Source organism: Biomphalaria glabrata, chromosome 9, assembly GCF_947242115.1.
Source record: "Biomphalaria glabrata chromosome 9, xgBioGlab47.1, whole genome shotgun sequence".
In the NCBI taxonomy this organism is placed as follows: Eukaryota; Metazoa; Mollusca; class Gastropoda; family Planorbidae; genus Biomphalaria; species Biomphalaria glabrata.
The window spans coordinates 12,349,484-12,367,897 of NC_074719.1; the positions used below are offsets into that span (position 1 = coordinate 12,349,484).

The window sequence follows — 18,414 nt, forward strand, 5'->3', positions numbered from 1 at the left end:
TGATTTCAAGAATTTACATCAAAGTACCCTTTTTTTTTTTTTCAGTAAGGTTTTTTTTTATAAGTAAACTTTTGCTGTTGTAGAAACAATAGATTAGCTGCTTATTAATTGTACATTATAAAAGTTCATAATTTATGTCAATTATCAGAAATTTTATAATAGTTCATTTTATCCTGTTCTATTTCATTGCTATGCTTTATTTGGTATTGGAATCTTGATTGATATGTTAATTGTGATTGATAAATTAATCTCGATTGATCTGTTATTCATTTTTGTTTTGTTCAGATATTGCTCTAAATATGTTTAAGCAATATATTGTTGTGGATTATAATCAAATGCTAATTGTTTATCACCAGACTAGTTGGTGTATGGTCTGACCCATACAGTCTGCCCCAGACACTGGTAGACTTTAATAACTGCAAACAAATTAAACTCTCTATATCAGTGGCTTGGCTACTTCTACTGCTTTAAAATCTTTTACAAGTAAATACTGCTATATCTCAATGCTATTCCAATAAGCTTATTTATAAGCAGTAGAGATATACAGTGGTTTAGTGAATGTATTATTTGTAAAGTTGACAAAAAAATCTTAAAAGTTGTATTTGAATGTGACACTGGTATTGTGTGGTGAATACAAAAAGTAATTCTAGACTTGAATGTAGTGACAAGCTTAGCAGAGAATCCATTTAGATGAGCACTGACCAAGAATTTTCACTTTTACTCCTATTTATACTCAGCCATGCCCAGATTACAATCTAAAATTAGTTGCTGATCTACATTAGCCTTCAATTATTCACAGATTAAATTGTTCTTATAATATAAACTACCAATATCTTAGTAAATCAGCCTTGCAGATAACTTGAAATAAAATTAGAAATATATACATTTAATAATAAGCTTATAGTTTGAACTTTTAATACTGTACACATAGAAATTAAGAACTTACTCAGCTTCATAGTTGGAATTTCTCTCTACTAAACTTTACTTTGGCAAACAAGAATGCATATTAGTCATTCTTAAGAAATCTAAAGAGGTAGGCCTTAAAATTAAAGTTTTATGTGCACATTAGATGATGATGTTATTATTTTTAGCTTACTGTCATGACAGCAGTAAGTGAAAAGCTCCTTGCCTTACATTTTGCTTAGGTTTGACTTAAGAGAGTAGCTATGTGGTGGAGAAATGTTCATAATGTTTATAGTATCAGTATTTATTTGTTGATTATGTTATTATTTAGTTTTCTTCCTTGTTTATTATCTCATTATCTTCACTTTCTTGTCATTTTGTTTTTCTGATGGTTACACCATTATGGTTCCATGGAAATAGTATCCTAATCATTCACCTTTTATTCAATCCTTTAATTGTCTCATATTAAAACACTTTTTTTTTCATTCAGTTTAGGGGATCAGGTGTTCAATTCAGTGATAAGAGGAATTTGTTAATTTCATCAGATCCTAATCTTTTAGTTTGATACATTTACAGACTGGTTCTCATTGCTAAGATTGTTTGTATCTTGATGTTGTTATTTCCAATCAAAGAACTTGCAGCATCAATAACATTAAAAAGTTGTTTCAGTTTGTTATGTAGAATTAGTTTAATTTATGTATTATATGCTTTTACCTATTTGTTTGTTGATCTAAATATAAGATGCTCCCTGCTTTGACCAGTAGAAAATAATTTTATTATAAATGTCTTCTGAGACTAGAGACCAAGAGTCAGAATGACTATATGTATATCACTAAAAGCTGACAAGTCCCATTCAAGTAGTATCTGCCTTGTGAATACATCTTTGTATGAAAAATAAGAATTTATCTAATATATTTTTAATGTTGCAAAGAGCTACTGCTTCAAACTGTGACTCACTTCTAGTTTAAATTTATTTACCTTGTGAGGATGTATTGCAAAGAAGTTTTTTAAAAAAATATATAAAAATTTCAAATTTTCTTATTTGGTTTCAATTGTGCATCTACTATTGTTCATTGACTTCACCATGTCAATTTATTCCCTTCTAAAATCAACTGATGTTGTGATGTATGCAAAGTCTTGAAACTGTATGAAATGTCAACAAATAAACAAATAAGAATATGACTGAATGTTTTGACTTCTATTATCTAGACTTCGAAGGTTGTCATGGCCAGGGGTGTTAATGGGGTTAAGCTCCCATTGTCTATAAAATACTCCTAATGGCATGCGTCTCAATCCAGGAAGCACAAAATACAGTGAGATTGCATGGGTTTGTCTAATTATGAAGTGCTAGTGTCACTTTCATGTGCATGTAAAAAGTATGTCACCTTTTATTTTTAAAAAGACACATTAAATCCCTATAGACTTCACATACAAAATGGATTGGTCTCTTACATGTATACAAATATATCACTTGGTCAGTGGGTTTTTTTTTTGTGTGTAAAAATCTGCTCGTTTCAACCTACAAAATTAGGTACAGAAAAAAATGTGCTTTAGAAAGTGATAAGCAGCAAATTAGTGCATGACCTACAATGCTGCACTTGTATTTCTGTCTATTATGAGAAACAGTTGTTTTGTATGCTGCTTACAAGTCAGTGTGCCTTATATGCTAAGCGTATATCAGCTCTGTCATTCAGTTACAAATGTTTGTCCCACTTCCTCTTCTGAAATCAAGTTGAAACTTTGCACAATTAGTTCAGGGTAGATGACACACAAATTAATAAAAAACGAACCAATTAGTTAATCATGTTATTTTAGATAGAAAAAGGGAGATAATACTATGGCAATTTTTTTTACCTTCTTAGCACATTATTATTGTTTTTAGCCCTCTTATCTCATTGATTTGGCCTCCATCCAAAGAGAATACCATGGCATTCTTTTTAGCAGTCTTATTTTAAGGTTAATATTTAAATACAGTGAGATACGTTTAATAGTTTCATGGCTTTCATAAATAGTTAAATAAAATATAAATATATGCGAGTCTTCTTTGAAGAAGATAAAGCCCCAAACATCCACTAGAATAAAATTTTCATATTTTCACTTTCAACAGCTTCTAAAAAATTTCAATACGACATTTAATACAAAAGTACACATTTGTCAAAAAACAAGATTTTATTACTTTTATTTGTTTGTAATTGATAAAAAAAAAAATAAGCATTAAACTTTGCTTAGAAGAAACAAAAAGAAACAGATTGACTGCAAAAAACAGGAACTGTTGGTTGAAAAACAAAAACCAATCTCAGCATGTCTCAATATTGCACACACACAAGAAACAAAATAAAAAAATCATGACTGAAGTCAGTTGTACTAAAACAATGGCACTAAATCTATGTCACTGAAAAGAAGTGGACATTCAATGGTATTAGTGGGTCAAAGGAAATCACTTAGAACTTGTTCAATCAAGAAGCAAACACTGAGATTCAGGAAATAATTAGGTAGCATAATTTGATCTTTTGATTTTAAACAAATAGTAAATACTTGTCATAATATCCTGATTAAACCACTTTAATTTCTGATAATTTCTATATATTCTTTTTAATTATCATATAGCCACAATAACCATAAATTCTAAAGTTTTTATCACACAAGAATTAAAAATAAGTAACATTCTAGCTTAGTACATTCTAGTTTTAAAAAGCAATGTAAACATTTTCTGTTGAAATTTGATTTGTTTCTTATTTGAAATTGTTCACTAAATAAATAGGTAGGTAAAGGATCACAACCTTGGGTTATTTCTGTGTAGAGGTCAGAGGTCAGGATTGAGATACATGACATTTAGTGACAATCAAAAGTCACAAAAAAAAAATGTCATAACAAAAGAATATATCATACAACAGTTTTATGGCAAAGCATTTTTGTTGATAACAGCATTCAATATAACATAAACATACACAAATGTAAGTCTCTACTTTGTGTCCTTTTTGCTATTACATGTTTCAGATATTCCTTCAGACTGGAAGATAATTACATCCTAGCCCAAAGCTCCCGCAAGGGATGGCAGCAGGTTTGAATCTGGGGCCATCAAGACTGACAGTCCAGAGCGCATACCACATGACAAGAAAGCCATTCAGATTAATGTTATGAGTTTTAATGTAAAGCCTTCATTATAGACAGAAAGTCTCTGTTAATAAACACTGGTACATAGTTAGTCATGGCATTCAAATAAAAGTGAGCAAAAAAAAGCAACAATATTTTGTTTTGCATATCTCCAGAACAAGAGAAAAAGAATTTAATTCATTTGGTCATCATCTGTACACTGCCTTTTAAAGGCGAGACCAAAACTTTTCATTCAATACAAAATAACTGACATTCTGATGTGGTAACTGTTTACTTAAGGAAATGAAACGACTACGTTCAAATCCTCAATAATTATTTGACATTGTAAACATGTCAATAGTCATTCTCTAGAAGCATAATGCCTTCTATTTGGACAACAAAAGTTGGTGGGTTATGGTCTTTGGCACACAAGTATTGTACATTATTTATGGCTCATATTGCTGATATAGGCTCAAAACTGATTAAAGGGAGCATAATAAAAGTTTGAGAACATTTGGTGTAAAGGCTTCACTAACCCTCCAAAAGTATACATAGGGTGTTGAACAATTTAGATGAGGCAAGTAGAAACTGAACAAAAACAAAATTATTAGTCAGCACAACAGCCAGAGATGAAGACACACTTTCTCAGTTTTTAGTGACAAAAGAACAAATTATATTAAACTATATATTAATTAAAACATTTTTTTATGTTCATTAAAGTTCTCATAGCATGTGTTAAACAAAACAGAATTTCCATTTTAAGAAAATTTGATTTTCAGAACAGATAGGGAACATTGAAATCGTGCACAGAAAGGCATCTGTTTTTTTTTGTAAAAAGTTGTATACATTTCTTTCATGCGAAAGAAATGAAAGAAACTTGAGTTGTAAAGATGAAATTTCTGAGAAGATACAAGCTATCCATTGGAAAACAAGCTACATTTGTACATTCACACCAATAATAAACTTGACAAAGTAGCCAATGAAGTGGAAATATAAATGAGCTGTCCAAAATAAAATATTTGTCAACTTTCCTATAAATCTGGTAAAAAGAAAATTGGATACACACAAAAAAAAGGCAAGAGTCAGATGTAGAGGTAGACAGACAATATTCTCCTGATAACTCAGATCTATACAAACTAACTGATATGACTAGATAGAAACAAAACAAAAAAATACAAGATTGTAAGTGAAAAGGTGTCAAACAAACAAACAAAAGTACTACTTAATTTGAAATTGTAAATCAAAGGGCATTTTTTGAAAATAAGATTGCTGGTAACACAAGAGCAAGAAAATATAAGCTTTCTGTTTTAGTACAAATAGAATATACTAAGGCAGTCTAATAACATTTTTCAATGTCACTCTCCTTTGTGGCTAAATCATCATTCACTTGAAATGTTGTTTTATAAATTTTAACCAAAATAACCGAAGCAGATTTTAAAAAATCTAAACTTTTGAGTATAAGTGGAACTGTTAATTTTTGATGATTCAAACAACAGTCAAAACTTCTTATTTAAATTAAGAAAACTTGAAAACTTAAAAAAAAAATAGAAGAAATTGAAAAATTAATAATTTACTTTTGTGAAGGTAAATAATCTTCTGGGGTAACTTTGTTTTAGCTCTGGTTGTGAGAAATAGATATCAATATATGTCAAAGATAACTTCCATGGGCAACTTCTGACTTATAACTTGAATTACTTAAATTCAGTTTATTCCTATTAGTGATAATTATCCACAAAATGATAGTGGAGTCAAATCATAATTCATCAGGGCATTTCATTAAAATGAAAATACAATTTTCTACATACCCACAAAATGAAATTGAATTTTCTTCACACATTTCAAGTTGAAACTAAAACAAGCGAAAATGTTGTACAGTAAAATTCCATCAAAACCTTTAACAAAAAAAAAAAAAAAAAAAAAAAAGCCAACTTAACCAACATTTTAAGGGCCATTTGTTGACTAACAAAAAGGATAAAACTATTTTGTGCCGATAGAGCTAAACCACGTGAAGAAACTAGACCAAAGAAGAAGGTCATGGTTGTTCACTGGCCATAGCTTCAGTATTGACATCATAGTGTCCTAGGAAGAAGTTGTAAATCAAACTGGGTATCTTCTTGTTAAATCCACTGACCTCACACATGTTGAGATCCATCTTGTTGGTCACAGATGTCAGATCAGTTAGACCTAGCACCAGAAATCTTAGAAATAAAAAGAAAAAGAAACAATATTTTGCCGTTCTAGTTAGATTTCAGTAATTGCATTAATTTTTTTATAACACATCTCACAACTCAGGTTGTTAGAAGCCAAGAAATGGTCAACAGAGGAAAGAAATCTAGAGTGCATTCACGGATTAAATCATGATATCAACATGTTACAAGATAGCTGGTTTTAATATAGAAAATCCTATTACTAAATAATATGTAATTATATACATATATATAAAGGGCTGTCTACAAAAAAGCTCAAGATGCTTTTTAAAAAAAACAAACATAAAAGACTAGCATTAAATGTAGATGCAGGTCATTCTTACAGGAATTAAAAGAGAATTACTAATTTGTAACCTAATCAATTCAAATATTAAATATGTGGCTCTTCATTTTCTTCTTGGAAATACTGAAGTATTTAGTTAACTGAGTTCCTTATATGTCAGTCATATTCAGAAAAAGATCTCAGCCTCATATCTTTAAAAATCTGAGGACTACCAAAAAAGATGAGTCCACATATCACTGATAGGAAATGAACATTTCCTTAAGGTTAAGGTGTAAAAGCCAAAAGTAGTTTATGCAATGATGTAGCCACTTTGAAAGGGAGGGAGTGAAGGGAAAGCAAAAGAAATGTTACACAAAATAATAACTACTTTCTATTACAGACATTTTCAGTGTCATCTACTACTGTAAGTATTAGAAATGTGGAGAACAAAAATGGACTTGCACCAAAAAGTCTGGCTATAAAGTTCATTCAGTATTACAGTGACAAAAAGTAAACAACAAATGAATTACCATATATTTACAAAATTTAAAATAAACATTAGCCTTAAAAGAATAGTTTCAGAGAGCAAATAATATTAATGCACTATAATTTTTAAAATCTGAGGTAGACTTTGGAACCACAAAATGTTTATTTGTAATTTGAAGGGTTTAAAATTTAGACTGAATGACTTACTTTGCATTTGGTAATAAGACTTCACGTCTGTAAGTGTCTATAGCATTATGGAGATCTGCCTGTGAGCTGACCATTTTCTTATCACATAAAATAAGGATGTTATCAAAAGGTTTTTTATGCTGAGTTGCCCATTTGATTGGCTCTACTAGATCATAGCTAGTATTGGCTGGCTGAAATAATAAAAACAACAACAATAGATTAGCACAAAAATGCTTCAACTGACAACATTTTAGCATCAACTACAAACGCCTCTGTAGTTTTCCTCAAGACAATAAGCTACATATTTACTCTAAATTGTTGGTGATGAAGATGCCAAACATAAAACCAATCACTTGGAAGAAGGGTCAATTTAAATAATGATTTGAATTGGACAAAAAGAATTTAATCCATTGATCCATCCATCCATTAATTGAACTCATAAAAGCAAACAATACTGACCAAGATTCGTTTGATTTAGTAAAAAAAATAATCTAAAAGTTATTATTAGTTTTCAGAAAACAGAAAAGAGGAATGAATTATCCATTTTAAAGATATGGCCTAACAGCCCAAGTAAGACTTCGTCAAGACAATATAGAAGATTGGTTTATTATTTATTGTAAAAACCCCAATGTGAAATATTTTTCCTAGCAGTTTGAATTGAGTTTAAATGTTATATGTGGTAGGTCAGACTGAAGTGGTTAATGTTTCTTCATGTCTTGTATATGATATGTTAAGAGACATATAACTGAGAAGTGAAAACTAATGCCAGATATAACACCTACGGCTATCTGTTGTTCACAGCCGTCTCAGACTTCTGTGCTACTGTGAACTGCATTTAGCTTAAAGAGTGGTATTGGTCTGCGTGAGCCAATTGTCACTATAAAAATACTCTGCGCAGGCTGGAGGCAATACAGTAATTAGCCCACAAATGACTATGGACAGTATAGAGGGACTTCTTATGGTCCGACAGCTACGCTGGGCAGGACACGTATTCTGTATGGGAAACGAACATATGCCAAAGGCAGTCTTTTTTGTTGAGCTAAAAGGTGGTCGACGTAACAGAGGTGCCCCACGGAAACGCTTCAAAGACCAGCTTAGGCGTCAACTTTCCTTGGCTGACATAGAAGAGAGCACCTGGCTGCATGCAGCGTCGGAACAAGACAGCTGGAGGTCACTCACGAAGGCCGCGGATTACACATTTGAGACCAAAAGAAAATCTGCTGCTGATGACAAATGCAGACGACGAAAAGAAAATCTAAATCGACCACCTGTGGACAATGGTTATGCTTGCCCTGGATATGGCAAAAATATATAGATCACAGCTGGGGCTGCGCAACCACGGGAAATACTGTATTCCTCACTAATCTTCGGACTCGAAGACAAGCCTTATTATTATTATTATTTGATGTGCTGATGGAACTTCTATTTAAACCATGTTAATAAGGTTTATTAATGTTATAGATCTTATACTGATACAGCTAATGATAATATATAACATAGCTCTAAAGACATGCTGTTTTGGCAGCTTTGAGACGTACATGAAAATTTAAAGTTTTTTTTTTATGCATGTCAGGGAGTGGCTGGAAAAATATTAAAGTGTTCTCACTTACATCTCTTGTAAAACTCACAAAAGCTTCAACAATTCTAGCCATCGGCACAGTGCGGCTTAAGTTGATTTCACTCACCATCTGGTTGAAGTAAACTAGCTTCAGGTTGTCTTCCGACTTCAAAACAATAAGGGAAAAATGTCAATAAGACACAAGCATTTGTTTTCGCTATAGACATCAATCTATAAAGCTGTATACCATTTCATTAGCTCTACTGGGAACAGACTGAACTAAAGACTACAGTGAAAACCTAAGATGGCTTAATTATGAAAGCATAAAGGAAAAATAAACATTAAGTAACTGGAACAGACACAAAAAAGAGCAGTGAGATTTATAACAAACGAATATTCATATTTGACTAGAGTAACACCTTTAGTAAAATCACTAAATTTAAAAAGCTTTCAGGATAGAAGGCTCAAATGTAAAGTAGCAATTATACATAAAATGCTGAACCATAATCCTCAAATAGAAAAAAAAATCTAATAAAATACTCAGAAAGACACAAAGATAAAGGCATAATCCTCGTTCCATGCTAGGAAAAACTTGTACAAATGCTCCTTCTTCCCTAGAGCTATTAGAGCATGGAATGGGTTGCCTGAGCCAGCCAGGAAAACAAATGACTTGGCAGAATTTAAGTCATTGGTTAACATGCATGACGTGTAGAACGTAATCATCTTCTTTTTTGAAGTAACATCTGTATTTTATAAGATAAGATAAAGGAACTTCTAAACATAACACTTTCAATATATTACAGGAAAAATCAACTGAATATTCAAACCTGTAGCAGGAAGTTTGTCATGAGGGCACAAGGCAGTATGGGTGAAAGATAATTGGCTCCTAAAACATGCTGTTTGGCAGCTTTACCCTCGACATGAACAGCTACAAGTGTTTTGGTACCTATGGAAGGGAGAGACTGAAAAAAAAAAGTGTGGTCATGGTTTGTAAATGCAAAATAGTCAAAATTATCATTTTTAAAATATTTATCATCTATGTCATAATTCTGACTAGTCTTATCACGTTTTTTTTACTCCAAGTTTTTGTTTTTGGTACTAATTTCTCTACCTTAAGTATGGCATATATATATTGATCTTTAAAATATCTAAATATTTGGTATGATCAATTAGGTCATGGCCAGAAATAGTCTTTCATGTGTTTCTAGGGCGAATGGTTAACAAGAGCCAGCACCAACCACCTTTACTTTCCCCAACCATAGTCAGGCACCCATCAGAGTTGAGTGGACTCAGGTGTATCCTCAAACTCCCAGCCTTCACTGAGATTCAAACCCAGGACCCTTCAGTCCAGAAGCCTATTGATTTACCAGGTCCCATGAGAGAATATTGTTTGGACAAACAGAATCAACTTGTGGTTGTGATGGATTTAAAAAAAAAAGGGTTGCTAGCTTACTTCTAGGGAGGCAGTGAATGCAGCTTGAAGAGCTCGAATCAAATGATAGTTCTTGACATATTTTTTACTTCGGTCAGACTCATAGCATCTCATGACAAGAAAGATAACTACTGGATGAATTCTAAAACAAAAAATATTCAAAATGAATAAAAAAATTTAAGTTCATAACTAATAGTTAAGAATGCATCAGCTGTTTTGCAGCTTAAGTACAACCAAAATTCCATTGCAAGAACACGATTGAAAGTAAGTATGGGTAGGGTAGCTAATAGTGCAATAGTGCCATTCAATGTTTATATATTTTATATTTGATGATTTTCTGAACAATTTTTGTAAACTGTGCATTTGTTAGTAATACTAATGTCCATCATTCTTTACATGAATATTATACACAATAAGCCACCATCTGGGCTCAAAGTTCTCCTTAGAAAGTTCACTTGAGTTACTTATGGTCTTGAGCATGACCAAGATCACTTATGGAACGAATAGTGTTATTAAAAAAGTTAACATTATATGAGGCAATTCCACATGTGCATATATAACTTGTTTCAACATTCACCTTCCAGACTATATTCTATTTCCCCTTGTTTGTGTGTGTGTGTGTTCCAATTCATAATTATAATAATTGGTTCTGGCAGTATAAGCTTTGAAGCTCCTATCAGTGAAAACCATTTCAGCATAAGTTTGACCAGTTGATATACAACACATGCATTTCTATGCATAAAGGTATCTAAACAATATTGTTTCCTGAATATGCTGTTAATAGTTTTGCTTTATTACAATGGAGATTTCCATTTCCTATAATGTTACTATTATGCTGACCAGAGTCTAAAACTGAGCAAAGTCTACATAATGCTCCAATCCTACCAAACACTTTCAATGATCAACTAATGCATATTTTTTTAAATAAAAGGAAGTAGTTGTGTACAAGTGAATATAAATCTTTATACAAAAAAGCAATCAAAATGCATTGTAAAATAACAAAATGATGATCATGCACCGTTTAAAGTGCAGCAACTTACTTGCTACTTTTCACTAAGTCTAAATTTTTGATCTTCTCAATAATGAGAGGAGTATGTATAGAACATTGTTCCAGCATTCCAAGTGTTGCCATCTTTGGGATGCTATTAATGATTTCTTCCATGGTCATATTTCCCAGCATGCCTTCAAAAGTCTGAAAATTAACAAAACAATTTTTTTTAAGTCTAAAATATCAATTCACACAAAAAATGTGTTTGATTTATGCTTTTAAAAAATAAAAAATGTGTCAGAGCAAAGCAACCTTAAAATAGATGAAAAAAAAAATTGCACAGGATTTTAGTTTAAAATTTTTATGTAAAATACTTGTCCTTAGATTTATTTAATTTTATTTAATTAGATGCTTTAGTTCTAGAAAACTAGTTAGTTAATCTCTGAATCCTTACTTGAGGTAAATTCCTTAAGAATGTAGGGATTTGTCGATCTACTAACTTGTGCTTTTCAATCAGACTGCGAGCAAAGTCCCCATCCACAGGCTGTGGCGAGGAAAGTGACTTTATATCTTTGAGGAATTGTACAACTTCTCCAACTTCCGAGTCTTCACAGTCAAGATCATCAGTAAGTTGGTATTTTTTTTGTGTCAAATAATTTAGTACAACAGAGGTAGCTGATGGAATAAAAATGTTCAGAGAAACTATAATCAATAGAATAGAGATTACTGAGAGAAACATAATGTTCAAACTACAAACTAATATTATGACTTAAGAATATTTAAAGATTATACCAGCTTAAGAATATCTAGATCATACCAGCTTAAGAATATCTAGGTCATACCAGCTTAAGAATATCTAGATTATACCAGCTTAAGAATATCTAGATCATACCAGACTCAAAGTTCATCTAGTGTACGGAGTGATTTTTCTAATACCGTAGTAGACGAGTCAAAATTGCCATCCTATTGGGCTTTTTTAAAGCATCAAACAATTTAACATGGCTACTTGAGCGTGTGGTATGTGCTATAGACTGTCCTCCCGATGGGGGGTGGGGTTCAAACCCTACCTGCTGCCATCCCCAATTGTCATGCAGGAGATTTGGGTCATCATGTAATCTTTGAATCTGAAGGAACACCAGAAACATGTAATAAAGACATAAAACAAGTTCACCACCATCTAGCCTATTTAAAAATGCAATATACTTTTGTAAAGGAGTGTTGGCTGACTGGTAAAGTGCTTTGCTTCTGAAGCAGGGGTTTCAGATTTGAATCCTGGTGAAGACTGGGATTTTTAATTTTGGGATTTTTAGGACGCTGCTGAGTCCACCCAGCTCTAATGGGTACCTGACATTAGTTCTGGAAAATTAAAGGCGGTTGGTCATTGTGTTGGACACATGACACCCTCATTAACCGTGGGCCACAGAAACAGATTACCTTACATAATCTGTACTATAGACTGCATGGCCTGAAAGGGGGAAGTAACTTAATATACTTTGGTATTTCTGGTGCATTAAAATGTTTGTAAAATGTTTTGTTTTACTTATTTCGGATGTTCCTTCAGAGTTGAAGATAATTACTTCCTAGTCCAAACCTCCCGCAGGACGGCGGGGGATGGGAGCGGGCAGGGTTTGAACCCGGGACCATCGATAAGTCCGAACGACAGTCCAGCGCGCAAACCGCACGACCAGGCAGCCACCCATTAAACCAATATCTCCATGAAGGATATAAAGAAAAGAGCAAACTACGACAATTATTTTATTTTTACATTAAAAAAAGCAGTAATTAAATTTTATCACAAGTCTATATCATTAAACAGGAGGTAATAATCCTAATTTTTGAAAGAATGTCTAAAAATTATAAAACAAACAAAACAAATCCACTGACTCATAAATACCATGTTTGGAAATTTTGTTTTACACCAGTATTTTTAATATAAATGTTTTTATTATATATATGCCATTTAACTGGCTAATAAAATATTTATGATATAAAATTAATTAAGAATTAGGAAAAAAATTTTTTTATGAAATTAATGATTTAGGGTTAGTAAAGAAAGATAAAAAATTAAGTAAGATTTAAACCAAAGCATATATGTAATTTTTTTTTTAATAAAGAATGCCTAAGAAAAGGTAATCACAAATTAGCACATATTTTTTATATGCATACATTTTCTTCTGTTTTACCTTTTGATTTTGTATCAGTCTTCATATGACACTGACGAATAAGATCTCTATGTGTCCAGCCTCGTCCTGATTTGAACCTGGTGACCTCATGGGCAAGCTTAAGTGGTGGTTTTGAAAAATACCACTTGGCGATAAATGTTTTCATCCCATGGCCAAAACCTGCCTTCTTGGGTGGGGAAGTTTCCTTGTTGAAATGGACGAAAGTGAAGAGATCTAGCGCTGATTCACAAACATCTTGAGCAAGACTGTAAGCTTCATTACGAATTTTATCCTCATCATGGGACTCAGTTACTGGCATGTTCCTAATGATATGAGCTATGGCGAATAACAATGGATCTTTAGTTATGTAACGTCTTGTTTGAAAAATTAGTTTAAGTCTTTTGATGACTTCTGACCCTCTCTCCTTTGATAAAAATGTATCTAAAGAAGGTGTTTTATCTGTAAAAGTCTTGGGAGGATCAACAGTAAAATGCCCCTCTTCAGAACCAAAGTAGACAAAGCGGCTCACCAGATCTAAGTCGCTTGGAACATCTACTGCCATCTTGTTGTTTGATTATGAAAATACCCTGTAATCAAAACGTTTCATTTAAAAACTTTATTGTGTGAATAGAAAACACAGGAGTAAAAACTCTACTTTTTTTTCCCCCTAAAAAATATATATTTAAATGATAATGGGATGTGATATATGATTTTAAAAAAGCATCTATAGTTTAAACAGTGGCGTAGCTAAGGTGGGAGGAGAAGGGGGAGAATTTGAAAATCCCCCCGGGGCCACACTTGAGGGGGGCCCCAAAATGACTGGGTTTTTTTACATTAAAAATTAAATATTACGCAAAATGCAGTGGCCCTCAAAGAGGTCAAGCCCCCCCCCCCCCCCCCTCCGGCCCCAAACGATGGAAAATTCCTAACTACGCCTGTGAGTTTATACATTTTTTTTTTATTTGAAAGAGTTCAAGAGATATGCAAGAGAATTGAAAGAAAATCTTTTCTTTAATTTTGACTTTGCAATGTTTGATGATACACAGGGTGAAGAGTAGCTACCAGGGTTAAGGAAGTAAAAAAAACAAAAAGTTGATTAGGAATGTCAAATACAAAAACTCTAAACTACTTATGAATCTGGTTTTATTATATATAACCTTTTCATTTTTTATTTTAGAATTATTTTTTTATCATCATTTCAGAGGATTATTTTAAAATATTTTCCAAAGGACTCTCCCTACAGATGCAACGGGGACACGACAATTCGTTCACCGACAAATCGTTCACGCGACTATTCGTTCACCAGACAGTTAGTTCACGACAAATCGTTCACGCGACTAATCGTTCACTAACAATTCGTTCACAGACAAATCGTTCACTTGTTATTTCCAAAAACAAAAAATTGCTAAAGATCAGGCCTAATCCGAAATTCTTTGTTAATTTTTTGTTTGTTGTTAATATTTTGTTAATGAGGACAGTATGTGATAAAATATATACTTAAAAGAAAAGAGAGATCTTACAAGCAAGCTGAAACATTTAAATGGGCCCTCACTTTACTATAGGTAACGTTTTTACTTTCAACATGTAGGCCTTCTTTTACACTCATGTCCGTCATGTAGTCTTGTTCGCCCTACCCATATTTACTTATCTTCTTAATAGCGGTCCAGATGTTTAATTAACATACCCATTTTATTGACAACTTATTAACAAAAACAAATATACGCACAGACACTAGTATTTTTTCCACAATCCTGTCAGTGTTTTTACGTGAGATAATTTATATTTTTAACAATGGTACTAGATTTGTTACAATACATGGTTTCATTGTTCAACTCTGAACGTCACATACTAGATACAGATCTAAGGTTAATACTTATCAATTAAGACATCTAAGAAAAAAAAACTAATTACATATACAACACTAGGAAATATTTTGTTCCCTGTCAAAAAATTATAAATTTATCGCAATACAACAAAGCTAAATTGTTTCCATAAATTTGATATTGAAGTCCAAGCAATAAAATTAGTCTACCAATGGGTGGTCACATATAGAAACAAGTTAACTAAAATAAAAATAAAATAAAACTCCTTTTAAACTTGATGGAAAGTACTATACTAGTGTCTAGTAGATATTTTCAATGTTAACATATTGAAAATGTGTATAGGCAATGTCCAATAAAGTTTTATTACTTCCACAGGAGCCAGTCTGACTAGCACTCCACTAGGTGTTAACTAGAGTATTCAGATGAATGGCTAGATTCCAGATAGATGAAAAAAAAGAGGGGGTGTAAAGGTATATTAAAGGTGAAAGTAAAAATGTTACCTATAGTAAAGTGAGGGCCCGTTTAAATTTTTCAGCTAGCTTGTAAGATCTCTTTTATTCTTTTAATTATTATTTTTATCATATACTGTCCTCATTAACAAAATATTAACAACAACAACGAAATTAAATAAACTCGCATTTGACCTGATCTCTAGAAATTTTTTGTTTTTGGAAATAATAGCTACAAAAGTTTTAATGTAAATAAATTAAACACGCGACGAGAATATATAATATAAACAATATGGTACTATCCAGTGAACAATTTGTCTGTGAACAATTTGTCCGTGCCGTGAACGAATAGTCGCGTGAACGATTTGTCGTGAACCAACTGTTGGTGAACTAGTAGTCGGTGAACAAGTTGTGTGTGAGCGAATAGTCCGTGAGCGATATGTCGCGTGAATGAATTGTCGGGTGAACGAAATGTCTGGTGAACGAATAGTCGCGTGAACGATTTGTCGGTGAACGAAATGTCAGTGAACGAATTGTCGTGGAACCAGATGCAACATAGATCTTGGATGAGGAAAAGATCCTTTTGTTAGCCATGTAGCATTTAGTAAGAGAACTGTCATAAATAAAGTGTTAACATTACCCTAAACTCTCTGGATGCTCACTCTAAATCTTGAACAACGTCTCCCTGTAATTGTTAAAGTAAATAGCTTATTATTATGATCATTTGAGGGTAAAAAAATATTGTGTCTCTAACAACAAATTAAGTTGAATATTAAGATATTAATTCAAAATAAAGATCTGCTTCAAGATGTATTTTTTAACATGAAAATTATCTTACACTGATTAGGATCCACTGAACTGTTCAAACCCTACCCATCACCAAGACCAATTCCTAGATGCCCTGGTTAGGCTTGAGGTTTGGACTAGTACTAGTTTACTCTTATATGTGTTGATTTAGAGCCATTTATTATTACAGTTTGTTCTCTCCCTATCAGAAAATCCTTAATACTCCTTAATCCACTGATGCAATGGACCATCAATGCCAAAATATTTTAATTTTTTAAGCAAACTATGGTGGTGAAGTTTGTCAAAAGCCTTGGGAAAATCTAATAATATAGCATCTATTTGCTCACTATTATCTAAACCTTTTGAAAAATCATCAATTAGTCCTATTAGCTGTGTTTCACATGATCTAAATTTCCTAAAGCCATGTTGGTATGGAGTAAGGACATTATGTTTGTCTAAGTGGTTTATGATGTTGCTACATATTATGTGTTAGATTCTAGGATTTTACATGTGATGCTGGTTAGTGATACTGGTCTGTAGTTTCCTGTGTCAGATTTTTCTTCTTTTTTAAATAGGGGGGTGACATTAGCTTCTTTCCAGTCCCTTGGTACTCTGCCCTGGTTAAGAGATGCCTGAAAAAGTATTTTGAACACTGGTGCTAGCTCATTGTTTAGTTCTTTTGAGTAATCTAGCTGGAATGGGTCTCATTCACCAATCGTAAACAAACAACATTTAGTCACGTGATCATATTGATAAAACAACGGAAAAAACTGTCACGTGACAGCCACTATGTATTAAAATTAGATCGTAATTTGTATAGAAGAGATAGAGAACCACGTGGCAAAATGTTATTTGTTTACGATTGGTGAATGAGGTCCATACCATCAGGTCCAGATGCTTTATTTGGTTTAATGTTTGCTAATAGTTTTTGGATTCCCTTTTCTTGTACTTCTATATCTCTGTTGTCTACTTGGTTCAAATTTAGCATTATATCTTTGTCTCCTGCAGCTGAGAATGCTGATGCAAAGTATTTATTTAGGATGTTAGCTTTAGTTTCATTACCATTGTGTGTTAAGTTATCTTCCCCTTTTAATGGTGCTATGCCTGTTGTTTCCATTTTCTTAGACTTAATGTGTGACCATAAGTTTTTGTTGTTATCCTCAGATATTACATTGTTTATGTATTCACTGTGCAGCTGTCTGCTTACTTTTTGGGTTAGGTGTTTAATTTTAATATACTTTTTATAAACTCTTTCTGCCTTAGTTTCTTTAAATTTTCTATATATGTTGTCCTTCCGTTTACAAAGCTTCTTCTTTAATCTATTAGTAAACCAGCATTTATTGATTTTGTTTGATGTGTATTTAGTTGGTATATATGATTTTCTATAATGTTTTAAAGATAGTTTTTAATGAAATTCCAGAGGTCATCAATTGGTTGGTTAATGTCTTTTTCTGATAATAATGTTTGTTGAAAGTTCAATGCAGCTTGGTCTAGTTGTGTATCTATAGTCTATATCTAGATCATAACTTGTAACTGGAGTCTAGAATTATATTCTTAGACTTGTCCCTTAGAGGCCTTAGTAAGACTTGGATCTAATCAATCTAATCATTCTAATCTAAGTTACTTCATAGTATTCATACTTGAGTCTAAGACTCTAAGCAGTCTTCTTCTGTGAGTGATTTCAGTGATGGATTTTTCATGTCGAGGGTAAGTGTGATTGACTTTTTTATGGGTAAATAATTGTCTGATGCTAATGATTTTATTTTTTTTCTCTATGCTTGGGCATTAACATTGATAATATAGAAGCCTAAGGCAAGGCTAAGCCGAAAGCCAAAGCTAGTACAAGTAGTAGTACTACTAGTAGTATAGTAAATGTAAACATAGATTTGAAGCTAGGTGCTGGAACAAATGATACATACAAATTACCACCCCAGTGGTCAAAGGTCACAAGCTCCAGCTAGCCCCTCCCCCACCCTCGCAGCATCCGTTCACTAACAACTTCGATAGATGCCCTTATTTTCGTAGCATCTTAATTCACTACTTTCTCTCTTAAAAACTTGGTCCCTGGTGCTGTTATTC

The 18,414-nt window shown here is 32.6% G+C and overlaps 1 protein-coding gene across 1 annotated transcript; it reads right to left on the reverse strand.

Annotated features, from left to right (window-relative positions):
- Nucleotides 1-3,066: 3,066 nt before the first annotated feature.
- On the reverse strand, nt 3,067-16,448 carry LOC106059383 (RNA-binding protein RO60-like). Its single transcript, XM_013216999.2, has 10 exons — nt 16,388-16,448; nt 16,190-16,234; nt 13,299-13,864; nt 11,570-11,790; nt 11,168-11,319; nt 10,149-10,269; nt 9,523-9,657; nt 8,748-8,861; nt 7,159-7,328; nt 3,067-6,194 (listed from the first exon to the last, which is right to left on the reverse strand). The coding sequence occupies exons 3-10, from the start codon at nt 13,837-13,839 to the stop codon at nt 6,029-6,031; spliced, it is 1,620 nt and encodes a 539-aa protein (XP_013072453.2). The 5' UTR covers nt 13,840-13,864; nt 16,190-16,234; nt 16,388-16,448; the 3' UTR covers nt 3,067-6,028.
- Between the last annotated feature and the right edge of the window lie 1,966 nt (nt 16,449-18,414).

Coding starts and splice junctions, on each gene's coding strand:
- LOC106059383 (XM_013216999.2), bottom strand. CDS start 13,839: ATGGCAGTAGATGTTCCAAGCGACTTAGATCTGGTGAGCCGCTTTGTC. Junction 11,320..11,569: donor TCTTAAGGAATTTACCTCAA/GTAAGGATTCAG, acceptor GTTAATTTTCAG/ACTTTTGAAGGCATGCTGGG. Junction 7,329..8,747: donor TTGTGAGTTTTACAAGAGAT/GTAAGTGAGAAC, acceptor TTATTATTTCAG/CCAGCCAATACTAGCTATGA.